At 49.6% G+C, this 25,551-nt stretch overlaps 1 protein-coding gene across 15 annotated transcripts in view; it reads left to right on the top strand.

Moving 5' to 3' along the window:
• The first annotated feature begins 4,593 nt into the window (after nt 1-4,593).
• Nucleotides 4,594-25,551, top strand: part of KCNMA1 (potassium calcium-activated channel subfamily M alpha 1) — a 746,792-nt gene continuing 725,834 nt past the window's right edge. For 10 of the 15 annotated variants that reach the window (XM_073878751.1, XM_025850539.2, XM_073878752.1 and 7 more), the window contains exon 1: nt 4,597-5,148. In XM_073878751.1, the coding sequence (XP_073734852.1) occupies nt 4,768-5,148 (381 nt within the window). In that variant the 5' untranslated portion in view covers nt 4,597-4,767. Of the gene's footprint in view, nt 5,149-5,894; nt 6,164-25,551 lie in introns of those variants that run through there. The other 5 variants (XR_012374213.1, XM_073878759.1, XM_073878761.1 and 2 more) reach the window with 2 other exon arrangements.

The following is a 25,551-nucleotide window of genomic DNA, read 5'->3' on the forward strand; positions in this document are numbered from 1 at the left end:
AAGCTTGCTCTCTCAGTCCCTCTCTTCATCCTGGGGACCAATGCTCCCTTCTAGAACTTGGAGGCTCTTGGGCATGGTTTCAGCACTGGGCCACTGTGTTCTTCTTTGTCCATATATATATATATATGGACATGCAAAATATATATATATATATATATATCACAAAGAGAGAAATTGCTCCAAAGGTAGAGATACTCTTATCATGCTGAGTAATTTGACAGATCTAAGACTCAGTTTCTTAGTTGTAAAATGGGAGAATGGCTACTGTCCTTTCTTATACCACAAAGAGATTATAGAGACTGAAGGGAGTAAGGAAGGGGAGAATACTTAAACCATTTAGAACAGAACATGATGGTGATGGGTGGATTGTATGTTACCAATGGTAGTTACAGCTTAGAAGGTCTGACATTAAAGCATGGTAACAATATCAACCCTGTTAGCCGTCTGCATCACCATGCTTCGTATGATGGTAGGACTGAAAACTGGGTAATTAATATTATTGTGGTTGCAGGATCTTTGGAATTTTCGCACCAAATTTCTGAATGTTTTAATAGGCCCCCCTTTTCAAACATTCACCAAATAACGTCAAGTGCCAGAAAGGGTCACCAGAGGGCGCTAGATCACTTACGGTGTCCCCCTGGCTTCCACAGCGAAACCACCATGATTTGTTATGTCAAGAGTATTGGAACGGGGTCCAGGCCCGAAAAAAAATGAAATCCAGTGTACATTAGTTATGATGTTGGGCCAACATTTAAGTAAATAGGGTTCTTTTTTTCTCCTTGGCTGTTACTTTAGTCGCTCTGCTTTTTCGGTTTGTATGCTAATGTACTTTTATTTATTTCTTCTCCGTCAGTTGAGACTGTTCAGAGAATACTTTAAGAGAAACCTGAGACCCTGGTTGGCTTTGAAAGCTGCCAGAGGCATGTGTTCACATGATAAAGAGGCTGCCCTCCCCTCTGAGAAGTTTATAAATGTATTTAGAAAGAAATACATGACCTATATCGTGGTCAGAATGGAGGAGGCTGAAGTTGCTCTTTTTATTTTTTAAGGTTTATTTATTTATTTATTTGAGGGAGAAAGAGAGAGAGCGCACAAGCAGGGAGGAGAAGGAGAAGCAGGGTCCCCGCTCAGCGGGGAGCCCTCTGCGGGGCTCCGAACATAGGACCAGGACCCTGAGATCACGACCCGAGCCAAAGGCAGACGCTTAACCGACTGAGGCCCCCAGGCGCCCCTGAAGTTGGTCTTTGTGGTTAGGCTGTCAGTGCTTGTGTGATGGGCCATGGGTCCCAGCCTGCAGAACAGCAAAGTGAGGGCAGGGAGCAATAGTCCTGCCTGGGCTCGTCTGCCCCACGGTCTGGTGCCGCCCCCCCCCCCCCACAAGAGTACTGGTTTGGGGTCAGAAGATGCGGTTGGCGTTTGGCTGTGCTTTGGGTCACAGTAGTTAGAACCCAGACCTGTATCATGTTTTCTTTTTCATCCTTACAAATATCTCTTGTTATTTGTAGGTAGGTAGGCAGAGCAGTTCCTGTTTTTATTCCAATTTTACAAGTAAGGAAACACGATAAACGCAAGGTACTGAAGGTTCCTTTTGAGTTTGAGGTTGGTTCCGCTCTGCGTAGAACTTTTTCCTCACTTGGCCAGGTCAGGTGTGGGTCTTCCGAACCTGGTCCTGAAGTTGGCGGATGCTAGGGTGGTAGCAGAAGAGGCCGGCAAAGGCCCGATGAGGGCCCTCTCTGGTGGATGGTGGCTCTCTCATTCACTGCTTACCAGTTGAGCCGTCCTGGGAGGTAGTGTGGGACTGGGGTTGTATGAAAGGTAGGCTATTGACTTTGATGGCGAGGAACTCTGATGAATCCTGACTCATGATGGGATGATGGAGGTGACAGCGGAGGAGAAACAGGTGGGGATTCTGCAGTTAGGGTGAAGAAGTCACAGCAACCTGTGCCTTCTTGCTAGTAGCTCCAGACTGGTACTTTAGGGGAACTCAGGTTGTGGGGCTGTCCAGGAAGGCCTGGAGAGGATTCATGGTGTGTGGAAGCTCAGTTTTAAGGGGAAGGGAATCCATTTTGGGGGTTTCATATCCCTGTGGGCAGACAATCCTATCTTTCCTTGCTCCTTTTTTGCTATGGGTATTTTATTTTTAAATTTCAAATCTTGTACTTGATTTAAGGAAAGTCCTTAACTTTCCCGGCATATGCTGAGGCCCAAAGGGAGCAAAGTACAGCCATCTAGAAGGTTAATAAATCAAAGGCATCTCAAGGTCACAGTTACCTTCTTGCAACATCTCCACAGGACTTCTGGGGCCGACCCGTGCCAACCCAGTGCTGGCAAGAACCCAGGGTCTTTGCAGGGACAAATGCAGCATAGATGTGTTGAGAGAGGTTGCTGAACACGAAGGATGAGGCTACAGGTACTATCTGGGTGACAATTTCACTTTCTGGAAAATACTGTCTGTAGCTCCCTGTTATGCATTGCTTTTTTTCCCTTTTTTTTTTGAATAGTAAGATTATTTTTTTATTATGTTCAGTTAGCCAACATATAGTAGTACATCATTAGTTTTTGATGTAGTGTTCAACGATTCATTAGTTGTGTACAACACCCAGTGCTGCTCCCTTTTACGCACTGCTTTTTGAGTACCAAATACTCAAGAACACTTACCTCGTTCTATTTCCCCCTTTGACCTTGACCCTGACTCTTTTCTAATGGGTATGTGTCCTGGGCACAATGAACACATTCTGGATGAGGCTTGGAGAAGCTGCAAATATTCCCTTCAGCCTCTCTCCCCAGCTAAGCCTCCCTTCATGGGTCCTCCCCAGCATCCGAGGGCCTCCAGGGGCGAGGGGCCTGGCTGAGCTCTCGCTCAGGCAGAAGCAGCCCTGGCCCTACAGTAAAGGATGCTAACTTGGCCTTCACCACACGAAGGGCTGAAAAGAACTTGAGAATTCCAATTAGACTTAAACTAATGAGCTGGAAACTTTGGGGAAACCACTGTGGGCAATGAGGGGAGAGTGTGACCATCTTCCTTCTAATTAGCACTGGAAAAACTTGTGGTCCAGCTGGTAGCCAAGAGGAAGGGCAGTGTACAGAGGGAGCAAAATTTCTGAGAGCGTTATAAGAGGTGTGTAGGAATAGAGGCTGCTGAACAAAAGCAGGCTCTTCCTCCTCTTGAAGGGTGGGGGTAGGAGGGAAGACCCTATATGGGGAAAGGCAGGCTTGAGTGGGCCTAGAGAGCCTCGTCTCCCAGCTGGCCTCCTCACACGATGGGGCCTGGGGCTAGATAAAAGGGGAGAGACTTTGGGGAACTCAGTATTGTAGCCTGCATCATCCCTGAGGCCAGGTTCCCCTTGCTCATCTCTCTCTACTCTCTTAGGCAGCCTCTGTCCCTTAATAAGGAAAACGCAGAAAAACCACCTGCTGCTGTCAAGAGCCACAGACCACCCGCTAGCCTCCGGCCATGCGTGGGGCACTGGGGCACCAAGGAAAGGGGTAGGGAAGAGCAAACTAGGGGCCAGAGGGGGGTCGAACTAGGGTGTGTATCCTGGAGAAGGGTCCTCCTCACTCCCGAAGCCCGAGGATTTAGGGGTGTCCGGCCCGTGGTGTCGACAGCTGGTCACTCCTTCCCTCCCCACCGGGGGGGGTCCTTTGGTAAAAAAAAAAATGGTGTGCCATGGGTGTCCCGCCATCCTCCTCAGGCCCCCGGGTCGCTCGGCTGGGGGCGCAGCACCTTGGAGAGAGACGCCCCATCTGGAGCCTTGTTTTGGGGCGCTCTACCTTGCGCTCGGGGGGTCAGGGGTGCGTGCCAGGGGGCCTCCGAGGGGTCAGCCTGTCCCCTGTCCAGCCCCGAGCAGAGGCGAGCCGGCGCTGCGGGCCTCCTCCCCTCCCGCCTCGGGCGGCCTGAGCCCGCGCCCGCTCCAGTTGCTGCAGCTGCTGCTGCTGGCGGCTGCGGGGAGCGCGGGGAGCGCGCCGAAGCGGCTCGGGCGGCGAGGACGGGGACGAGGAGGAGCCGGAGGAGGCGAGGAGGGAGAACGAGCGGAGGAGGCCGAGGAGGCTCAGCGGCGTGGCGACGCGGCTCAGGGATCCCGGGGGGCATGGGCTAGCGGCCGGGGCAACCCGGCAGCCGGACGCGGCGGACCTTCCGTGGCCCCGAGCGTGCAGGGGCGCCGAGCCGGAGCCGAGCGCAGCAGGGGACTGGAGGCTGGCGCGGGGGCGTCCCCGAGGAGGGGGCTGATTACCCGTTATTAACTAGTTGCCGCCTAATAAGCCAGGGGCGGCGGTTGAGCGGCGCGGGCTGCGCCCGGGGAGGGTCCCGGGCCGGAGCGCAGCGCACTCGCTTGGCGCACGGCGGGCCGGCGCGCAGAGCCGGGGCGGGCCCGGGGGCGGTGCAGACCCCGGGCGCTGGCGGCCCGTGGCGCCCCCTGGCTCTCGGCGCTGGGGGCCGGCTCAGCCCCGGGCGAGCGGGGCGCGGGCCGGGGCGAGGAGCAGCCCGCGCGCTCCATCCCCTCTCCACCCCCCCCCCGGGCGGGCGGGCGGCCGGGGGGAGGGCGGGCGGCGGCGGCGGCGGCGGCGGCCCGCCGTATATATCTCGGCGCACCCCGCCAGGTCGCGCACAGCACCCGGAGCCCAGGCGCCTCCCCGCCCCCTCCCCGCGCTCCGCGGCGGCGGCGGCGGCAGCAGTAGCAGCAATATGGCTGTTGATGGGTGTTCGGGGTGGCGCTGGCGGCGGGAGGAGCTCCCCCGAGCCCCTGCGCCGGCTGCCCGTTGCTAGCTATGGCAAATGGTGGCGGCGGCGGCGGCGGCAGCAGCAGTAGCGGCGGCGGCGGCGGCGGCGGAGGCAGCAGTCTTAGAATGAGTAGCAATATCCACGCGAACCATCTCAGCCTAGACGCGTCCTCCTCCTCCTCCTCTTCCTCCTCCTCTTCTTCCTCCTCCTCCTCTTCCTCCTCGTCCTCGGTCCACGAGCCCAAGATGGATGCGCTCATCATCCCGATGACCATGGAGGTGCCGTGCGACAGCCGGGGCCAGCGCATGTGGTGGGCTTTCCTGGCCTCCTCCATGGTGACTTTCTTCGGGGGCCTCTTCATCATCTTGCTCTGGCGGACGCTCAAGTACCTGTGGACCGTTTGCTGCCACTGCGGGGGCAAGACGAAGGTAACGCGCGCCCCGGGCGCCCGCCCCCTGCGCCAGCCCCCTGCGCCAGCCCACCTCCTCGCTCCTCGCCGCGCCGGGCCGCCCTCCATCCCTGCCTGCCTTCCCCGCGCCGCCTGCCCTTCCCTCCGCTCTCCCCGCGCCCCGCTTGGCGCGGCGGGGCTGAGGAGTTGCCCCCGACCGGTGCGCTCCGGGACGCGGACGCCCAGTGCCGTCCCCTTGTTTATGGTGGGATCGCCGGCGGCTGCAGTTGGGGCCGGACGCGGGGACGTGCGCCGCTCGGGGGCCGGGGTGCGGGGTAGGGACAGCGGAGCACGCGGGGCCCGAGGCCGCGGGGGGGCCTCCGGGTGCGTGTGCCGCCCGCCTCGCCCGCCGCGGCCGGGCTTCTGGTGGTGGGAGACCGGGAGCACGTCGGCCCGCACTCCAGAAACCTGTTGGGGAGCCGAGTTCGCGGAGTCGGACGGCAGGGGAAACCCTTTGGGCAGGGGAGAAAATCTTCTGCACTGGGGAACCCCGGGGGAGGAACCTGGCCAGAGGAAGTGGGGGGGGCCCTCGGGGACAAAGAGGGAAAGTTGGGGAGATGCATCCCAGTTTTGGAGGCAACCCATGGAGGCTGCCACTTTAGGAATGTGGCGAGGTCGCACATCTGATGTCACCTTCCTCCCCATCCCGTAGATATTCTCGTGGAACATACCCCCACCCCAAGTTCTTCAGCCTCTGTATTCTCGCCCCCACGCCACCCCCCTTAGGTCCCCGGAAATGCCGCCAGCAGCGGGGAGCTGGAGCAAGGAGGTCCGCGCGAGAGCCTCCGAGGCCGCGGTTTCGCGCGGAGCCTCCTCCCAGGCGCTTTTGAGGTGGCTGGATGTCGGCTTAAGCTATTCCTGGCGCCGAGACGCCCACCAGCACCGAGGCTCACTACACCTTAAGTATGGTTGCTAGGCTGACTGCCTGGTCTGTCGCCGTGTCCCTAGAGATGTCCCCCTTCCCCTCCTCCCCCCACTGGCTGAAGGTGAAGGGCTGGGGCAGTTTTTCACAGAAAACTGCAAAATAAAGAACTGGAAAAAAGAGGGACGGAGCTGCATTGTGTTTGAGTAATTCCCATCCTAAGGGACTTCACAGCGCCAACATTTTCGGAGGGAGGGGAGATCAAAGGGAAGAGGGGAAGGGCGCAGGGTAGAGGCAGATCTTGGGATGGTCACACCTTTTTCTAGTAAAGTTAATCCCAGGACCCCTCAAACTTCCACAGGGCTCCACAACTTGTAGCAGCCGCCTTAGTTGCTATGGCAAGTAGGGAAGCCAGGGGCTGTTGGTGAAGCACAGGGTGAACTCAGGCTCTCTCTCCTGATCATTAATTATACACCGCGCTGCGTGCTGCAGCTCAGCTGTGTTTTGCGGCAGCACATTTGTGTTTTGGAAAATACTGGTGTGTTGGAAATAAGGGAGAAAAATAAAAGCCATCTCTCTCTTCCTCCTCCTCCCACTTCTCCTGAGGCTTCCAGATGTTGGCCAGCCAGCTTTGGAGTTACCTCCTCCGCCATAGAGGTTTCGCCTTACTTGTCCAGGTGGGAAACCTCCCACATTCCAGAGAAGCAAACAGGTTAAGCGAAGTCAGAACCGTGAGACCCCGAGACCATGCTTCTTGCCTTAGCCTTCCTCTTAACCGCTTGTTCGTGGAGCCTTCTTGATCACATGTTCGCTCATCTCCTCCTCCGCCTAGTCTTGAGTCCTGGAGTTTCGTTTGTGGTTTTCCTTTACTGAGAGTCTGTGTCTGCCCTTAGGGGAGGGATAGCTCCTGGTCGTGGGCATCTAAAATGTTCAAAACCACTGAGTGGTTTGGGTGCAATTTTTAACAGCCTCCTCATCCTTAAGGAATTGGGCATTCTTGATCGTAATGAAAACTTTCCAGTGAGTCCAAATAAGTTGTGGTGTTTTTGTGATCGTAGGGTTTTAAACATTGCTTCCACGTGCTTTTTCCCTAGGGGTCCACGAATGTCCCTGCAGTCCCCGTGATGAAATGCTACTTGGATTGTTCACATAATCTCTTCCATAAAATGATGACCAAGCATAACTTCTGTCAGTCTTCTCAAGAAAAGCGGTTTTTGGCAATGATCGTTAGAAAAAATGATCCCTGTCTATTAGGCTATATTTTGTAGCTATGAGACCGACTGAGCTGACATAACTGGAAGTTTCTACAAAAAATCAACCTGGGACGAGAGATGCTTGCAGTTGGTTGGGAGCTTATGAGTCCAATGGAGAATGAGGTCAGGTCGCTTTTGATGCCATTAGAGTAGACTTTAAAACATGCCCAGAATCTCTTAATAACTACCCCTGGATTTGCTCACTTGAACCATGTGTGGCCAGCTCATTAATAGGAACTTAGGCCTTTTCTGAGCTTTTCTTTCTACCCCCGAGGTCTGTATTTTTACTGCCATCATGGTTTTTTGTCCTTCATTCTTTTTACTTTCCAAGTATTTGGTAGTTGTCGAGGTGCCGTATGAAAGAACGCATTTGTCCTAAGTTTGGAATAATGATTTTAGCGCTAGGCTTCCCAAGCAAACTGAGACTGCTTTTGCACAGAATTCTGTCGGCTCTCAGATGTGCTCACCCTCACCCTCATTCAGTCCCAAGATGGTTTGAACAGGAGCTGGGGTCTCGTGGAGGGCTGGTTTCTAGCTTCTGAAATTCCATGGGAGGTAAATTTCCGCAGGGTGTCCTGACATCACAAGTATTTGGCCTCTGGGACGGCACCATCTTTTTGGATCAAAGGAAGCTGGGACTATGGGTGTGCCTCATGGGGCATCTCATCATTAGCACCTTTGGCCTCTGAATCTCAAGTGGTGAGTGACTTTACTGTTTTGAAAAGAATGGAATGTGGACTTTATTCGGGAAATGAGAGAACTAATCACATTTCCCCCTGTTGGGAACTTGGGCACAATCATCCAGTCCCGTGTTCTTTGCCGTACTTTATCACATTATTGTTTTTCTCTGTTGGGTTTCGTCAGAGCTCTGGGTTCACGAGGCTGTGATGTTTTGAGGTCCAGTCCAGTTGTAGTGAACAGTGAGCAGCTCAGGCAGCCTGGATCAGGCCATGACCTTGAAGAAGTCATTTAGCATCTCTGGGCTCTTTTTCCTTGGGTTTAAAATGTGGAGATTGAATTCTGCGACTTCTGATGCCCCTTCCTGCTCTGTGATACAGTGTCAGTGGTTGGAATGAGTTGAGAAACTACGGGGAAAGTTTCTAGCTCAGAATGTGTTTTGCAGTTTTCTGGCAAATTCTTTAGGAATTCAGCCTTGGAGTGCTTTTGCATCTCTATTCCCGCCTTCTCCTCTTCCAGCACACGGTCTCCTTCTCTTCAGATTAGCCTGGGGAAACTGAGGCCAGCTTTCTGAGGGAGCTGTGGCTCGCTGGGGGACCTGAATGTGGCCAGGCATAGGCTCAAGCCTGCTCTCAGTTTGAGCTATCCACGCTGTAGAAGTTTGGGCTTGATCAAGCCTGGTCTGCATATAATGAATTATTGTCTCCATGGCTGTGTCTGAGAAAACAACACGTTTTCTCTGTCAGGTTCGTGACTAATATAAATATCAGATCCTGTTATGGCTTGGTAATTACCCAGGGTCTGGCCCGACGCATCCAGTCAGGGCTGGAGCTCCAGTGCCTCAGAATTCTTGATTCTAGGTTGGCCCTGCTGCCTCATCTCATCTTGGGGGTTGCCTGCACTGGACGACCTTCAGCTAATTCTCTCTGATCAGATCACTTAGGGTGGCCTTGGAGAAATTCTCAGGTCCCAGTCACAGGGGAGTTCCAGCAGACCTTCCCTCGAGCAGAGGGCGTTTGCTTCCCATTACCTGGCTCTCTTCATGGAAATGCGCGCTTTATCGTAGAGACTCAGCAGTCAGATCCGAGTGCGAATCCTTGGTTGCACACTTAGTAGCAGGGCATCTTTGGCTGGCAGCCATATCAAGCCTTGATTTCTTCATCTGTAAAAGGAGCATAATGAGGCTTACTTTGTAGGATGCTTATGAGGAGTAGCAATAATGGGTATATAGTACCCAGCAAATGCCTGGCACTAAGCAGGCTTCCTGTAAGTAGCTCCACAAAGTGGTGAGTTTGTTTTCTCCTCGATTCCTTGAACGTTTTTGGCCCCAGCGGGGCACAGACTACAACAAGTAGAACTTTTCTGAGCCAAAAGGAACCTCTAGACTCTGAAGTCTCCTGTCCTTGGGTCCAGCAACCGCTTAGGGTCAGACTGAAATTTGGGTTCATGGCTCTTGGCTGTTGCAGGCCTGGAGGATTGCGGTGAGGCAGCCAGGGAAGGCTGTGTGTTTTGACGGTTGCTCTTGGGGTGGTGGGGACGTTGGTGGACTAGTGTTGACTAGTGTTGACACCGTCTGGCTCCAGGAGCGGTAGACCGAGAAGATGTGAACAGTTTGGTAGGAGGGCAGGGGCCGGCCAGCGTCATACCTTTGAGAAGGGACCACGTCCATCCCTGTTACCCCAGTCCAGAGCTCACAGACCTGTTCCCTTGATGATGTCGCAGTTTCCTGGCCAGGGTTCTCTGTACCCAGCACCAGCTCTCCTCAGAGCGGTGTTGCCCAAAGTGTGTTCTGTGGAGCACTTGCCCTTTACCTCGTGAAAAACGTTGTGAGTCAATGGCACACCTGAGCGCCCCCTTGGAGAGTCACATCCCAGGCTTGGGGACGTCCTGTAGTAGAGAAATTGGTGAAACTGCGCTTACCTGGGCTCCCATAGAGCAGACTTGCTTAGCTGTCGAGCCTGCTGTGCCGTACCCGAGTCAGCCTGTGACCTTGGGCAAGGACTTTGCTGCTTCGTGCCTCAGTTTCCTCATCCGCAAATTGGGGGTTGTCGTAGAGCACAGCCCTGTGGGGTAGCTACTCTCTCTAGCCCTATTTTGTAGACTTTCCTAAGAGGACACTGGTGACCTAAAGCCTTGGGCTGACTCTGTATCCAGGTGTGCCTGGACTTGTCCAACATGCACCAGGAGGACAGGAAGAGCTGCCCTATCATTTGGCATGGGGCAGAAAGAATCCCAAGGGTAAGGCCAAGTGGGCCCCCTGTTTGCCTTACTACTTGTCCTCCTCCCTGGGTAGGGACATTCCCTGGGTGCCTGGTAGTGGGGAGTAAGTGCTTGCTTTGGGTCTCTCTCTCTAGTCTCACCAGGGCAAGAGAAGCGTGCTGTTGAAACAGGCTGGCCCTGGAGTGTGGTGGCAGGACCTCTTGCCCAAAGTGGGCAGCGGGGGTGTCCCAGCTCATGGTGGCAGTGGCCGTGCTAACCTGTGAATCACAGCAGCCAGCACCACCTCGGGCCTTCAGAGCGGTGGAGCCCCTGGAGGGCTGCCTCTGTGGCTCCCCTGGCGGGGGATGGGGGTGGTGGGGAGGGCTGTGTTTATGCAGTGACATTGCAGCTCCTGGACCCTGCGGGGAATCCTGCCCTTCGTGGACACGTGTCTAGGGGTCAGGCAAGGTCAGGCCTCTTGCAGGAGCTCTGAAATTCCACAGCCTTTCTGCGTCCGCCAGGGAGGCAGGGAGCAGACCGACTGAAAGTGCCTCCTTTTTTGAAATGCTTCTCTTGAGTGGGTGGAATCCTGGCCCCGGGCACACAGGGAAGGAATCTCAGCCTCAGAGGCAGGGGGTTCCTAGCATTCTGGGTAGGAGTCTCAAGGAGTGTTCAGTTGGGATATCAGAGCTCTTCTTCCGAGGGCTGGAGAGAACATCTGTTGATCTGGTGGAGGGGGGGCGCGGGCTTCTCACACCTTAATATGCATATGAATCACCTGGGGAGCATTAAAACGCAGCTTGTGATTCGGAAGGCCCAGGGTCAGGCCTGAGGTTCTGCGCATCTGGCCAGATGGGCGGGTGTGCCTCTGCTGTGCAGACCCTACTTTGAGGAGCAAGGACCTGGGCCACTCCTCAGCCTCCAGTCAGTGCCTCCCTGAAAAAAAAAAAAAAAGCCTGTTTTTGAATATGGAAATTCCCAGCTCTAGAGCAGCAGGGGAGGGGTAGGACGAGGAAGATTCCCTGTTGCCAGGACAGCCAGGTAGAGAAGACGTGGCTCAGGCCCCTCCGCGCTGCTGTGGTTCAGTCTGGGCCCTTCCTGCTACAGCCAACCGTTCGGGTACCTGCTCCCAAGGAACCCACAAGCACTGTTGGTTTGGGTTTGGGTTGTGGCGGCCAGAGCCGCGTTCTGTGGATGCACAGGGTGTGGTGTGTGTTGCTGGCTCATACTTGCGGGCTCTCCCTTTCGCCAGTCGGTCAACACTGCAAGGGGTGAGGCTTCCCGAAGTCCAGGATGGCAACTCAGCCAAACCACCTTCTTGCAAAATTAAAGGCTCGTGGTGTTGCCTGGGCTGCACTGTGGTGATGCGCCAGGAAGCCAGTTGCTGGCCACTCCCTCCGGGGTGTTTGAAGTCAGGGGGCAGCAAAACTGCCAGCCTGATTTTCCGCAAGGGCCTGGGTGGGCCTTCCCAAATGGAGGGGTCAACTTAAAAGGATTGGCCTCAAGACAGATCCTGAGTGTGGGGGAGATGGGGGTGGGGGCGGGGGCTGTGCTGTGCCCCCTCCAGCTGTTCTTCTCAAGGATTCTGGCAGGTGAAATGGAAAGTAGCTCCTTTTGCCACCTTAGCACGGTTGTTTGCAGCTCCTATTCTCAGGGACTTTTTCCTTGAGATGTGCTGTTTATGGCGTTCCATTGTCAAAGAGTAGAAGCTGGAGTAAACTCCCAGCCAAAAGCATCTTCAGCCAGAATGAAGAAGGGCTTAGCACAGAATAGGTCCTCAGATAATGTTATGGTTACGATTGTTGTTGTTGATTTTGCTTTTATGACCTGGTAAGTACATACGTACTATGTGCCCGAAACCGAGCTGGTGCTAGGGGAAAAATAAGACCCAGTTGTGACTTACCAGTTATGTTCTTATGGGGTGTGCTCATGTCTGGTGTCTGAGTTGACTGCAAACCCCCCGAGGGCAGGAACTGAGTCCTCTAAACACAAGCACACATATATGTTGGGAAGGCCCTTTCTATGGTGGTTAGCTGGGGGCCGGGTGGGAGTCTAGTAGGCGCAAATACATTTTGCTGCTTTTTCTGGTTAATTCATTAGAAGCTAGGGAGAAAGTCTGGGTCAAAGGGAGGGGCTTGATTTGGTGACACGATGATGTTTGAGTCTCTCTTGACCAGTGGCTAGCAAGGATTTAGTTCATGATGAGCAGCTGTTTGTGAGCTGGATGAGTCAGGTGGCGGGGGGGGAAGGACAGCTTCAGAATAATGCAAGATGGAATTTGCTTTGTTTTCAGCATTATTTGGTGATTGTCTTTGTCTAATTGCCAATTTAGAAATGTAATTGACACTCCAGGTCCAGAATGGTTGTACTTAACATCCTCATCTCCCTGTAAGATCTCATTACCTGTATGACTAATGCTTTTTTACATGGCCAAACGTGAAATTATTTAAGACATCTCGTTCACTTTGTATTCCTTGCTGTTTCATTGGCCTCCCTACCTGGTTTTCTGAGGGCTCCAGATCTGTTTTACTCTGGGCATTTCAAAGGTAATTAGCGGAAATGCCTGTATTCCTCTCTTCTCTCCTTCCTGCTTTCCTTCCCTTCTTCCATAGCGATTCCTGCCAAGTCTGGGAACAGAGACTGAAGTTGGCGGGTTAGTGGACAGCAAACAGGGACTTGATCTCGCTAACTTAGAAGCACATGGCATTACAAAGTCATAGAGGTGGAAGGGAGACTTAGGGCCTGGGTCCTACCTTCTCCCCAGTGCCAGGGCTGGGAGCCCTGTGCCCTGTCATCACTGGGGATGGGGGTGCTTATGATCTTCTGAGGCCGCTGTTCCACAGAGGGCAACCCACTTTGAAATGAATGGAAAGATCCTTCTCCTTGCACTAACCCGTCTTGCTTCTGGTCTGTTTCCATGACACACACAACAAATCTTGGTGGATAATAGATTTCAGGTTCTAAATCCAGCCCAGGAAGGCTCAGAGTTGGGTGGTGGTTAATGTCAGCAATATTGTTGGGGGGGTAGAATACCCATAGTTCTATCCCCTCTCAAGCTACTTTCTTTTTCTCTTGATGACTTCCTGGTGTCCTTCACCTGGGGTTGTAAGGTTTCTCCTTGTCCCATTCCCCAAAGTTTGGAAAGTGGCCCATTTTGGCTGTTGGTTCTGATAGTTTGCCCTCCAGAATGTGTCTGGTCTTGTTAGAAGCTGTGGGTGGAGGTTTTGGCTGTCCCTGGGCCATCAAGTTACCTCTTTGTCAATGACACATGCACTGTGTTCCAAAGTTTAGCTCCCTTCACAGTTTAGTGTTGGACTTGGCTGGGAGCAGATGTGATTCTGGGGCCATGCCAGGAATCCAGATGTAGAGTGCGGATCCTTTGTTAAGACGCCTGAGTTGGACTCTGCTTTCTAGGTGTCGGCTGTTCCCGAAGGAGAGAGAGCAGATCTGGATCTGGACCCTCTTTTTGTACCATTTAAGTAGAGCTGCTTCTTAGGATCGAGGGTACTTCCTCCCAGCTGCTCACCTTACCTCTTCCCTGGGCTTCCATATATTACTGTCGCCATTTCTCCTATTCTGTGGAACAGAAAGAAACCAGAAAAGAGAACATGCAAGAGGAGAAGGTGAGGGAGAGTAGGGGGTAGAGGGAGATGTTCACACAATGAAAAACAGGATTTCTCTTCTGAGAAATATATGATTGGATGGATTTTGTTTTTAGTTCCTGCACCTTTGTCTTAATGAATAAGTCATGACAATGAGTAGGTGACCTCACCCCCAAGGAGTGAAGCATTATGTAAAGAACAGTAGAAAGAATGATTTCACCTTTGGAAGATTTTAGCCCTTCCAGTGAGAAGTGTTGTCTAGCTAACTGGTAGTATGGAGCCTGGGTGGCCCGTGGCCCAGATACTGGGAGTCACAGGCTCTGTGGAGATCTTCCTTGCTTGCCTATTACACAGGAGCAGAATCCTGCCCCTTTTGGGGAGTAGTTGCTGCATTAACTTGTTTTCCCTTTATGTGACTTTGGAGTATAGACCTTTTATGGCTCTGGAGGGGAAAAGTGGGTATCCAATGATAATCCAGTGGAGAACTCAGAGAAAGGGCTCTTAGGCTTGTAGGAAGGTTTGGAAGAAGCAGGGTTTACCCAGGTGCTGGGGATTTTCATGACCAACAGTAGCTGGCAACAGCTTTATATACATTTTTTTTTTCTTCTTTGTGCATCTGGGAGCACTTTTTATAAAGTGCTTTAAGAAAGTGCTCCCAGGAATTGTTTTAGCTACCTATGAATTATGGCCATTTCTCCCGTGAATTGTGTCAGCTACAGCTGACCAGGTGTAAGATTCTTGAAGGGTGTAGGAATGGTGTCTTTAGCTGAACACACAAGAGAAGTCAGTGGTTTGTTTCAGTCTTAAAAATGGCATCCATTCTTCAAGCTCGTGTGCAACCCTATTTTCCTCATAAGATTTCTTTTTTTTTTTTAATTGAGGTATAGTTGACATACAGTATTACATCAGCATAATTTGATATTTATATGTTGTGAAATTATCACCACAGTAAGTCTCCTTAATATCTGTCACCATATATAGTTAAGGAATTTTTTTTCTTGTTATGAGGTCTTTTAAGATTTATTCTCTTAACAACTTTCAAATATGCAACACAGTTTTATTAATAATAGTTGCTTTGCTACACATTACATCCCCATGACTCACTGATTTTACAACAACAAGTTTGTATCTTTCTCTACCTATTTCGTACACCTTGAATTCCCAGCCTTTGGCAACCACCAATCTGTTCTCTTATCTTTGAAGTTTTTTTGTTTTTGTTTTTTTTCAACAGTGTGAATATACTTAAGACTCCTGAACTATACACTTAATATGGTTAAGATGGTAAGTTCTCTGCTATGCCTATTTTACCACAATAAAAAAAAAAAAAGGAAAAAAATTCCTCCTGGAGATGACACCCCCATTATCTTTCACATGTAAGTGAGATCATATGGTATTTCTCTTTCTCTGTCTGACTTATTTTACTTTACTTAGCATAGTGCCCTCAGTACCATCCATGTTGTGGCAGATGGCAAGTTTCATTCTTTCTTATGGCTGAATAATACTCAGTTTTCTGTGTATCTAGCTACCTATCAATCACATGTTCTTTATCCATTCCTCTATCAGTGGACACTTAGGTTGTTTCCATATCATGCATATTGTAAGTAAAGCTGCAATGAACATGGGGGTGCATATATCTTTTTGAGTTAGTGTTTTTGGTTTCTTTGGATAAATGCCCTGAAGTAGAATTGCTGCATCATATGGTAATTCTATTTTTAATTTTTTGAGGAATTGCCATACTGTTTTCTAGAGTAGCTGTACCAGTTTACATCCCTACCAACAGTGCACACGGGTTCCCTCTTCTCCACTTCCTGGCTATGTTATTTCTTGTCTTTTTGATAATAGCCATTCTAACAGGTGTGAAGTGATAGCTCATTTTTTTTTTTTTTTTAAAGTATTTGGAGAGAGAGAGAGAGGGAGAGAAAGAATGAGTGGCGGGGGGAGAGGGAGAAGCAGACTTCCTGCTGAGCAGGGAGCTCTGTGTGGGGCTCCATCCCAGGACCCTGAGGTCATGACCTGAGCAGAAGGCAGATGCTTAACTGACTGAGCCACCTAGGTGCCCCTCATTGTAGTTTTGATTTGCATTTCCCTGATGATGAGTGATCTTGAGCATCTTTTAATCTATCTGTTGGCCATCTGGATGTCCTCTTTGGAGAGGTGTCCATTCAGATTTTCTGCCCATTTTTTAAAAATCAGATTGTTTGCTTTTGTTTCTCCTTTGTTATATAAGTTCTTTATGTATTTTGGATACTAACCCCTTATCAGATATATGATTTGCAAATATTTTCTCCCATTCAGCAGGTTGTCTTTTCATTTTATTGATGGTTTCCTTTGTCCTACAAAGGTTTTTTTAGTTTGATGTAGTTCCACTTGTCTATTTTTGCTTTTGTTGCCTTTGTTTTTAGTGTCAAATCCAAGACTGATGTCAGGGAGCTTACCGCCTGTGTTTTCTTCTAGGAGTTTTATGGTTTTGGGTCTTACATTCAAGTGTTTCATCCATCCATAAGACTTCTTTTTTAACTTCAGTGTTTAACACTTTTATCCTCAACATAGAGTAAGTGTACTCCTACACTTTTATCCTCAACATAGAGTAAGTGTACTATACTTTTATCCTCAACATAGAGTAAGTGTACTCTATGTTCATTGTAGAAATGTACAGCAAGGCATTAGGGGAAAAAAAAGGACACCTCATACCCACTGGGATGGCTACTATTAAAAAAACAAACAAACCCAGAAAGTAACAAGTGTTGGCTAAGCTGTGAGGATTTGGAATCCTTGTGCACTGTTGATGGGAATATAAAATGATGCAGTCACTGTGTATAAAAGTATGGTGGTTCCTCAAAAAAAAAATTAAAAATTAGATTACCATATGATTCAGCAATTCTACTTCTGGGTACAAATCCAAAAGAAGATATTTGCACACCCATGTTCATAGTAGCAGTATTCATAAAAGCCAAAAAGTAGAAGCTGCCCAAATGTTCACTGACAGATGAATGAAAAAACAAAATGTACTATATACATGCAATGGAGTATTATAAAGCCTTATAAAGAAAGGAGTTTCTAAAACGTGCTACAGCGTGGATGAACCTTGAGGATGTTATGCTAAGTGAAATGGGCCAGACACAAAAGGACAAAAACTGTATGATTCTACTTAAATGAAGTACCTAGAATGGTCAAATTCATAAAGATAGAAGTGGAATTGTGGTGACCAGGGGCTACAGGGAGGGGGAGATGGGGAGTTGTTTAATGGGTACAAAGTGTCACTTTTGCAAGATGGAAACATTCTGCACAACAGTGTGAATATACTTAATACTCCTGAACTATACACTTACTATGGTTAAGATGGTAAGGTCTCTGCTATGCCTGTTTTACCACAATAAAAAAAAAAAAGGAAAAAAAATTCCTTCAAGTCCTACCCCCTGGAGATGACCTCCCCCCATTATCTTTGGGCACATTTTCTTTCCAGACACATTCTTCACTGTGGTGCTCATGTTTGTCCTTGGGGCAGCTAGTAATTTTCCTCTAAGGGTTGGTAAATGGCAGTCCCATGACAAGTACCCAACCTGGCCTTGTTTGATTTAGGTGGTATCCACACTGAGAGCCGATGGAACAACTCTGCTTCTGCCTGAGGAGTCTGGTTTAATGGTGTCTATTCTTAGAGTAAAGTTAAAGGCTGCTGGAGTTTTGATTTTTGACATATGAGTGGCTCTGTTGTCTCAGGCAGGTCATTGTCCCTGGGCCTCAGTTTTCTTATATGTAACATGTTCTCTGACTCAGTGATTTCAATATATAGCCATTTCTTCAATCAGATTCTAAAGTTATCATTTGTACCTGATGAAGAACCCAAGAGCAAATCATTCAAGGCCAATGGGCAGCTCTGGTTCTATTATAAATCGCAAGAGTGAAATCTGATTGATGTGTCCCCAGAACGTCAATACTGGCTTTGATGTGGTGGCATATTTAAGAATTACAGTCTAAGGACATAGACCCTTTTGGAAATACCCTCAAACTTGTCATTAAAAAAAAAAAAGTTCTCAGAAGTAGGTTTTTGTGACTCTGCTATTACTTCTAAGGAAATAGCCACATCATTGTTTAGGTTTCAGTTTTAATTTTTGGTGTGGAGGCAGGGTCGAAGACGTCTTAGATTATAGACTGTAAGTGGTGCACTGTGATATGCTGGCTTTGTGGAGGTTGGGCATAAAAAGAAACCTCTCATTAAAGAGAAGGTCGTGCAAATCAACCTACTTCGATGCTTTTCTTTGACTTGCCCCAGAAGGCAACCCTGGAGTGAGAATGTTCATCTTGGCTCTGTTCCATGGAGCATTCCAGCCTCCAGAAGCCAGGATGGGCTGATCAGAGCTTCTGTGGCAAAGGAGTGAGCAAGTGTCTGAAGGGACGATCCCCACACATTCAATAACTTCTGAAATGAAATCCCCCCCCCACCCCCAAACTGTGAGCAGCTAGTACATCAGATCTGACTGAATAGTCTTAGGTTACATAACATCAATTAGATCATGCTACGGGGGGCCACGTGTTACATTTTAACTTGTCACAGACACATTACAGTAGCACTTCACAGATCCGCAGGGTTCCAGGTAGCTTTTGGGTATACTTGAGTGAATTGGTGATTGTGTAGGACTTGATGAAGCCCAGACAAAAATACTTCTTTAAATTTTTCTGTAGTGTCGTTACGCTTATATTAGGGGGTGCAGACATCCTGCAAGTATTTCTTACAAAGATAAACTAAAAATTGAGATGGTAGATATTGGATCTGCTGTACTGAATGGTTGATTTGTAGCCATGAACCAGATATGACAGAGATTTTTAAAACTCTGGCTATCTTTTCATTTTCTGGTGACAGGCAGTACAAGCGCTATATTTTTAATTGGTCCCTTCTTTAAGTCAGGAGCTGAAATGTTATCATGCAAATCTCTCCTGAGTTGCATGGAAACTAATAAAATCACAAAGGTTTCTATTTGTACTCTGTGAACACAGACGGTAATGAAGCTGAAACAGCGATCTCCAGGGGATGATGCTATTTAAATGCGAGGCAAGGCTTTCAAAGGATTCTAATGGTGAAAAGAGAAACCAGCAAGTGAGCGGTCCGTTCTTTCCTCCCTACCTCACCTACACTCCTCTGTATACTTCCTGACCTCAGGAAGAATTAATTTAAAACAAAGACCTCTAATCTCTAATACATCCCGTCTGTCACCTGTTGTAGCCAACAGCAGTGGACTCTCCGACAGTCTCTCTTGGCCATTTGTTCCTCCTCTTCAGGCATGCCATGGATCCCTTACTGGTGCTTTTGTTTTGGTAAGTCTGTGTGTACTGAGATAACTGACTTCTTAGGGAAAAAAATACACTTTTTTTTAGAGTAGTTATTACGCATCAAGCACTGTTTTAATACGCTCGTTATGTTTATTATGTTACCTAACCTTCAAAACAGTCCTATGGAGTAACCATGTTTATAATCCCCATTTTATAGATCAGAATACTGAGGCACAGAGAACATCTGCATCTGTATATCTATAAAATTTTGGATAACAGACTTTGAGTGCTTACTGTGTGTCTGGTTATTTCTGAGCTCTTTACAGGCATTATCTTATTTAATTCCCACGACAACCCAGTGAAATAGGCGGGACTACTGTCCCTTTACAGATTAGGAAACTGAGGCAGGGAGCGGTTGAGTAACTTGCCCCGGGTCCCACACGTGGGGGGCAGAGCCAGGTTCGAGTCCAGGACGGCGGGCTGTGGAGCCTGTGTGTCTCATCCTTGCCCTGTACACCTACAGGTTTACCTCCCGTAGTGGTAGGTTGGCTCTGCTCAGCTCATCTGTGCCAAAGAGTGAGGGAAAACATGTAGACATAGGTAGAACTGAAAAGAGCTGGTGTGTGGAGACTCATGCACCATCCCTAAACGAGGTGTGAGATCCCTTAGAAAATTCAGGGAATTCTATACTATGAGGATAGAAATGAACCTTAAAGGTTATCTAGTCCTTTTAATCTAAGTCTTGCTTTTCCTTGCTGGAACATGGGATCATCACCCTTTCTCTACTTGATTGGCAGGTGTGCTGTGTGCAGTTGTACAGGTTGCTCACTGCACAACTCTAGGGCTGCTATGAGATTCATATCAGATAATAAATACATAATTAGACTTTATGAACTATGGCACATGTGCCGTATCTCCCTGTTGGGGGGTATTTGGAGGCACAGAATAAATATGGGGCATTTTTCTGGGTATCAGTCTTCCTTGAAGTTTTGAATACAACTACTATTTTTGATATTAACACATGCACAGGAGATGTTAGTAGGATGCAGAATTCAAGCATATTTTTAAAAAACTTGAGGTGTGTATGGTATGTGTGTATTTGTGTGTGCACCTGCAGCAGCACAGGAAAAGTGGGAACGTTTGACACCCACCAGCAAACCCTTATCGTTAAACTGTGAATGTAAGCATCCTGATGTGACATGATGCCTTATTATTCCCACGTGCTATTTGCTCATATTTGAAACTCTGAAACCGTGTTATTAAAAGAATGGGAATTCTGTGAAAAACATCTAACGATATCTGAATTCCCCAATCTGTTGTAAATAAAGCACATTTCAGATGTCGGTGGGGCAGAGAATTTAATCTGTGCACTCAGAAGAGGGTAGTGCTAACCCATTCAGTGGTTATGAATCTTCCCTTGACTTAGAAAGATCGATTCCTTGCCACTCTCCACCTCCACAGCCTGGAAATACATTATTGTATCACAATATGGATTTCTTTCTAGACCATTGGGTATTGTGGCCTTGCGTTTGCCAGACCCCGCGCGTGGAATATTTGGAAGCAGGAGACGAAGTGGTCAGTCTGTGAGTCTTTATTAGCATGGCTGTCCTTTCCGCAAGGATATGGAATTGTGTAAAGCATTGTTTCCTCCTGGGCAATGCCAGTAGCCACACTGCCTGCTTCTGGGGGCACCATTCACATCATAGTCATGACCGATGCCCCTGGAATTGTGCAGTGTGCACCCCACACGTCACACAGGTGGCTTTTCTAGGTGTCTAGCTCGGCTGTATACACTTACATGAGAAATTAAAAACAGCAAGTCCCTTAATTCTTAGTGGCCAAACAAGTAAGAGAAACATCAAGGACCTGAGGTCCGGAAAAGGTGGCGAACACTGAGAACTGGTCAGAAAGGGGGTGGCCAGACAGAGACCACTGGGGATGTGGGGGTGTGAAGGCGGACCCAACCTTCCCATCCCTTGGCCCAGCTCCGGGACAGGCTGTTTCCGTGACTTCTGACGACTGTACAGCTCCCGACGTGATGGAGGAGGGCTCCCAGGCCCCCCCCCCACCACTTGCTCTCAGCACAAGCCTTGGAGAAGGGTGAATGCTTGGGGGCCAGCCTGTGTGTGCCCCTAGGGCCCGTGCCTGAGGAATGACGGGATCCAGAGGATTTGGAAAGGGCCTCTCCATTGCCAGCTGGGCTATTTTTAGCTCCGTCCCACGGCCCCTGCTGTCCCCAGGTGTTTGTCAGCAGAGCATCCTGCATCTCTATGGAAAATGGCAGTCAGAGCCCAGGCATGGCCGGCAGGCCACAGCAGGCTCACTCCCGGGCCTGGCGGCCAGGCTGGATCTCTGGGGCTGGCAGGCTGCTGCGAGGGTGGTTGCATAACTGGCCTTTCTGCTGGCTGTGTTGCCTGCTGGTTCTGGGTGAGGAGGTCGAGCCAGAGTAAACAGGTCTACACTCCAGGGCCCCTCCCTGAGCCCTGGTGCAGGGGACAGGCTCGTGGGGGTGGTGATGGGCTGGCACAGTCAGGAGCTGCTTTGGCTCTGTTGCTGCCTGACCACTGCCGGGCTGAGTGACATGCCTGTTCTGGGGAATGTGCAGGTGGCCTGGTCTGGCCCATGGGTGGTCCAGGTGTGGTAGAAGGCCGGGTGTGACCTCAGGGATGGTTCACTCCTTCCCTTTTAACTCTCCACTTTGCCTCCCCCATTCTTCGAGGCTTGGCTCACTTGCTGGGAGTGTCCCCTTCCTGGGTAGCCTTCTGCACTTGCCGGGCCTTGCTCCCGGCCCTCTGACACTCACCACTGTGTGTCTGGCCCATCCTGGGTGAGCACCATGCCTCTGCTGCCCCTTGTGTGCAGGGCTGGTAGTTCTCCTTTTCTGACCTGTGCCTCCTCCCGGTGGTCCTGGAGAGTAGGCGGTGCATGTCTGCCAATCAGTAATGGTGGGGTGGCTGGTCTTTAAAGAAGGCCCTTGACAAACCAAGCCTCCTGGTATTCATGCTCTGGGGTATTCCCCTGCTTTTGAATCCAGCCTGTGACTTACTTGTCACCAGTAGAATGAGGTGGGAATGACTCTAGGACTTCTGAGACTTAGGTCAGAAGAACCCTTGCAGCTTCCCTCTTGGTCTCCTGGAACACTGGCTTTTGAAAAACCAGCCATCATGTAGAAGACATCTGATCGTCCTGAGACCATGCTGTGAGAAGTCCCAGCCACAGGGACAGGCTTGGAGGCTGAGGTGCCACATGGAGTTGGGGGGTAAAGAGAGAGACTCTCCAAGGAGCACCAAGGCACCAGACGTGGTGGGAAGAATCCATCTTGGAAATGGGTCCTCCAACCCCAACTGACACAATCACAGATGATCCAGCTAGCTCATCCCTTCCTGAATTCCTGTCTTAAAATTGATAAACAAAATAAAATGTTTTAAACCACATTTTGAGATGATTTGTTATGCAGCAATAGATGACTAGAACAAATAGCTATCAGGTAGGGCGGTCCTTCTACCAGATCTGCTCCTAGCCCCTTCTCTGGGTTCCTCTTAGCCTCTCTTTTTTCCAGCCCTCTGGAGCCAGCCCCATAGGACTTCTTTCATGTCACAGATGATCTTCGCTCCGCCTGGAATTCGCTTTCCTTGTCCTTCCTCTCCCGTTCCACTTAGCTGACTCCTGTTTATCCATCGATGTGTTGGTGAGTGTTTAATCTCTAGGAAGAAAGCCCCTGTTTGTAGCATTTGTCAACTCCTGCCGTGTAAATATGCCCACCATGGCTGGTTTCAAGATACCAACATGGTGCCACAGAACACGGAGGCAGGGGCTGTTACCCACATTTTGCAGATGTGGAAACTGAAGCTCGGGGAGTTTTATTTTCCTAAGGAAGTCATGGGTAGACCTGGATTCTAGTCTACACGGCCTCAAAGACCATGCTATTTCCAGGGCACTACACTGTTCTCATGGAGAACCTATAGCTGACCATGAGCACAGGTGATATTGCTGCTGGGCTGTCTCGTTTCTTCTAGACTAGCGGTCCTTCCACTACTTCTCTTGAGTTGCTGCTGCTTGCTCTTCCTCATGGCTTACCATGCCTAACCAGTCACAGCTGCTGATTTCTCTCCGCAACCGTATTATGGTATCCAGACTCTGTTGGTGCACGCAGCGGTCATGGAAGCAGCGAGCCAACAGGGACCTATGAGTCCATCTGGAGGCATGATTAATTACATGTATTAGTCAGGCTAGGCCAGCTATTGTAGCAAGCAACCCCAACATGTCAATGACTTAATACACTAGAAGTGTATGTATTGCTCATATAAAGTGCCATTAGTGGTGTGTGGGGGGCGGGATGGGGTGGGGACTTGTTCCATGCAGTCATTCGGGGACCTTGGCTCCTTCTACCTGTGGATGGACCTGCCATCTTCTAGGGGACTCTGACGGTCTCTGCTGAATCCTCGGCATCCACCTGACAGATGGGGAGTGAGAAATAAAGATCATGAGGGCTGGCTTTGTGGGAGCCGTCCTGGAAGCCATTCACATCACTTCTACCCACCCAGTCCATTGACCAGAACTTAGTCACATAGTACCTTAACAGCAAGGGGTCCTGGGAAATGGAGCAGGGCAGCCAGGAGGAGTAGGAGATGGGTTTGGAGAATACCCATACTCCAGAAGGGGCTCCAGAGTGGCCATGCTGGGGGAGAACTGGGGTGAGGGCTTCTCCCGTTGATTACTACGACCCACTAACATTACTGGATGTTTACTGGGTGCTGCTAGGTGTCACAAATGGTGTTAGGCACTCCACGTGCTTTATGTCACTTAATCCTCTCAAAAAGCCCATGTTGTAGGTATTATGACCCTTGCCCCCATTTTATAGGTGCGCAAACACTGAGCCTTGGAGTAGTTATGGCACTTGGCCAAGGGGTGTCCGTTCATAAGTGGCAGGGCTCCATTCCAACCCAGACTCTTCTGGCTCCGGAAAGCCTTGTCACTGCCTTCAACTTGCAAGCGACTCTCCTTGTTAAACACTTGTTAGACACCAAGGGGCTAAATTGCCCCATCTCTCTACATTCCAAAGAGAACAGAGAGATCAAAGGTGTCTTGGCTGTCATCAGATGGGGTTGCCCCTCATTCTCCACCATGGTAAGGGGGTGCATTGACAGCGGTTGCCTGTGCCCTGCCTTGTGACTGCCCTTCAGCTGCCTTCCACTTTGAATATTACTTTGAGTGGCTCTTTGCCTGGACCATCAAGAGCATGACAGGGATGGAGGCAGAGGCTGGTTCCCAGGTCCCTCATCTTCCTCCCTGTAGTGAAGTGCTTCTCCCTTGGAAATGTCACTTCACTCTACTCCATTCCACCCCCGTTCAGATTTCATGTTTAAGCAGAGTGAGTTCGAGTTCATTGCTGAGGCAACGGGGGACCAAACGTGAAGAATAACATGAGCATAATGTGGTTACTTTTCTAAAACCCGGCAGACCCGAACTTACACGTCCAGATGAGCATCTCTCATCTCACTTTGTTCAGCGTTGTCATCGATAGCATGCCCTCTGGAGCCAGACGGCTTCGGCTCAAATCAGCGTTCTGTCACTTGGTGACTTTTAGACCCTTGGCAAGTTGCTTAACCTCTCTGTGACTCAGTTTACTCACCTGGAAAGTGGGACTAATAATAGCAACGACTTCATGGATTTGTTGGGAGGATATAATATGTGTGAATTTCTCAGAGTAGCACCTGATACATAACAAGTGCTGTCTAAGTGTTGATTATGATTGTTATTTCACTTTGGTCCCCTTTGGGGACTGTTTTCCTAAGATGAACCATGACAGTAACTTAGGCGGTTGCTCTGTTTTCCCTAACTCCCTACTCTAGTTTACCCAATTTCCAGAGGGATGGCTGGCATGCCTGTCCCCCTGCTGGAACGTAGCATTCCTGAAGTCTGGGACTGTATGTCCATGTTTGCATCCATAGTGTTTGGGGCACTTGAGGTCCTCGGCAAATTTGCCTGAAATATTGTCCCCACGTTGAGAACTCCAAGACCGAAAACTTTTTATGTTTATCTCTGTTTCCTTAGCAACCTGCAACAGTGTCCAGCATCACAAGATGCTTTTTGACTAAATGCAAGCACGAAAGAACAAATGGTTTCATTCTTACTTGGAAAATGAGGGTCTGTCTTTGGGAACAGGCTTGTTGATAGCATCAGTGCGTTCTTTTGAATGTTGCTGGGGTGATATCTCTCGGCATTTGAAAGCCACTGTGATTTTAGGAAACTGAGGTAGTTGGCAGGCAAGTATAATGAATAAGAGCGGAAGCCAGTGTGGGTAAAGTATTTCTGGTTCCCCACATGTGCAATTACGATGTATTGAGTCTGAAAGTTCTGGGTGACATGTAAATGACCTCTGTAGGTGATTTCCAAAGAAAAGTTCCCCAAGTGCTTTTGAGTTCTGGCAGCATTGGAGTGGATATGTAATTCACATCCCCCCGCCCTGCCCCAGGCCCCACCACAGAGGGGCAGAGTACTCATTTTGAATGTTAACTTTGGTC

This window comes from Callorhinus ursinus, unplaced genomic scaffold (assembly GCF_003265705.2).
Source record: "Callorhinus ursinus isolate GAN/ISIS: 27379988/994484 unplaced genomic scaffold, GSC_fseal_2.0 scaffold31, whole genome shotgun sequence".
NCBI classification, from domain to species: domain Eukaryota; kingdom Metazoa; phylum Chordata; class Mammalia; order Carnivora; family Otariidae; genus Callorhinus; species Callorhinus ursinus.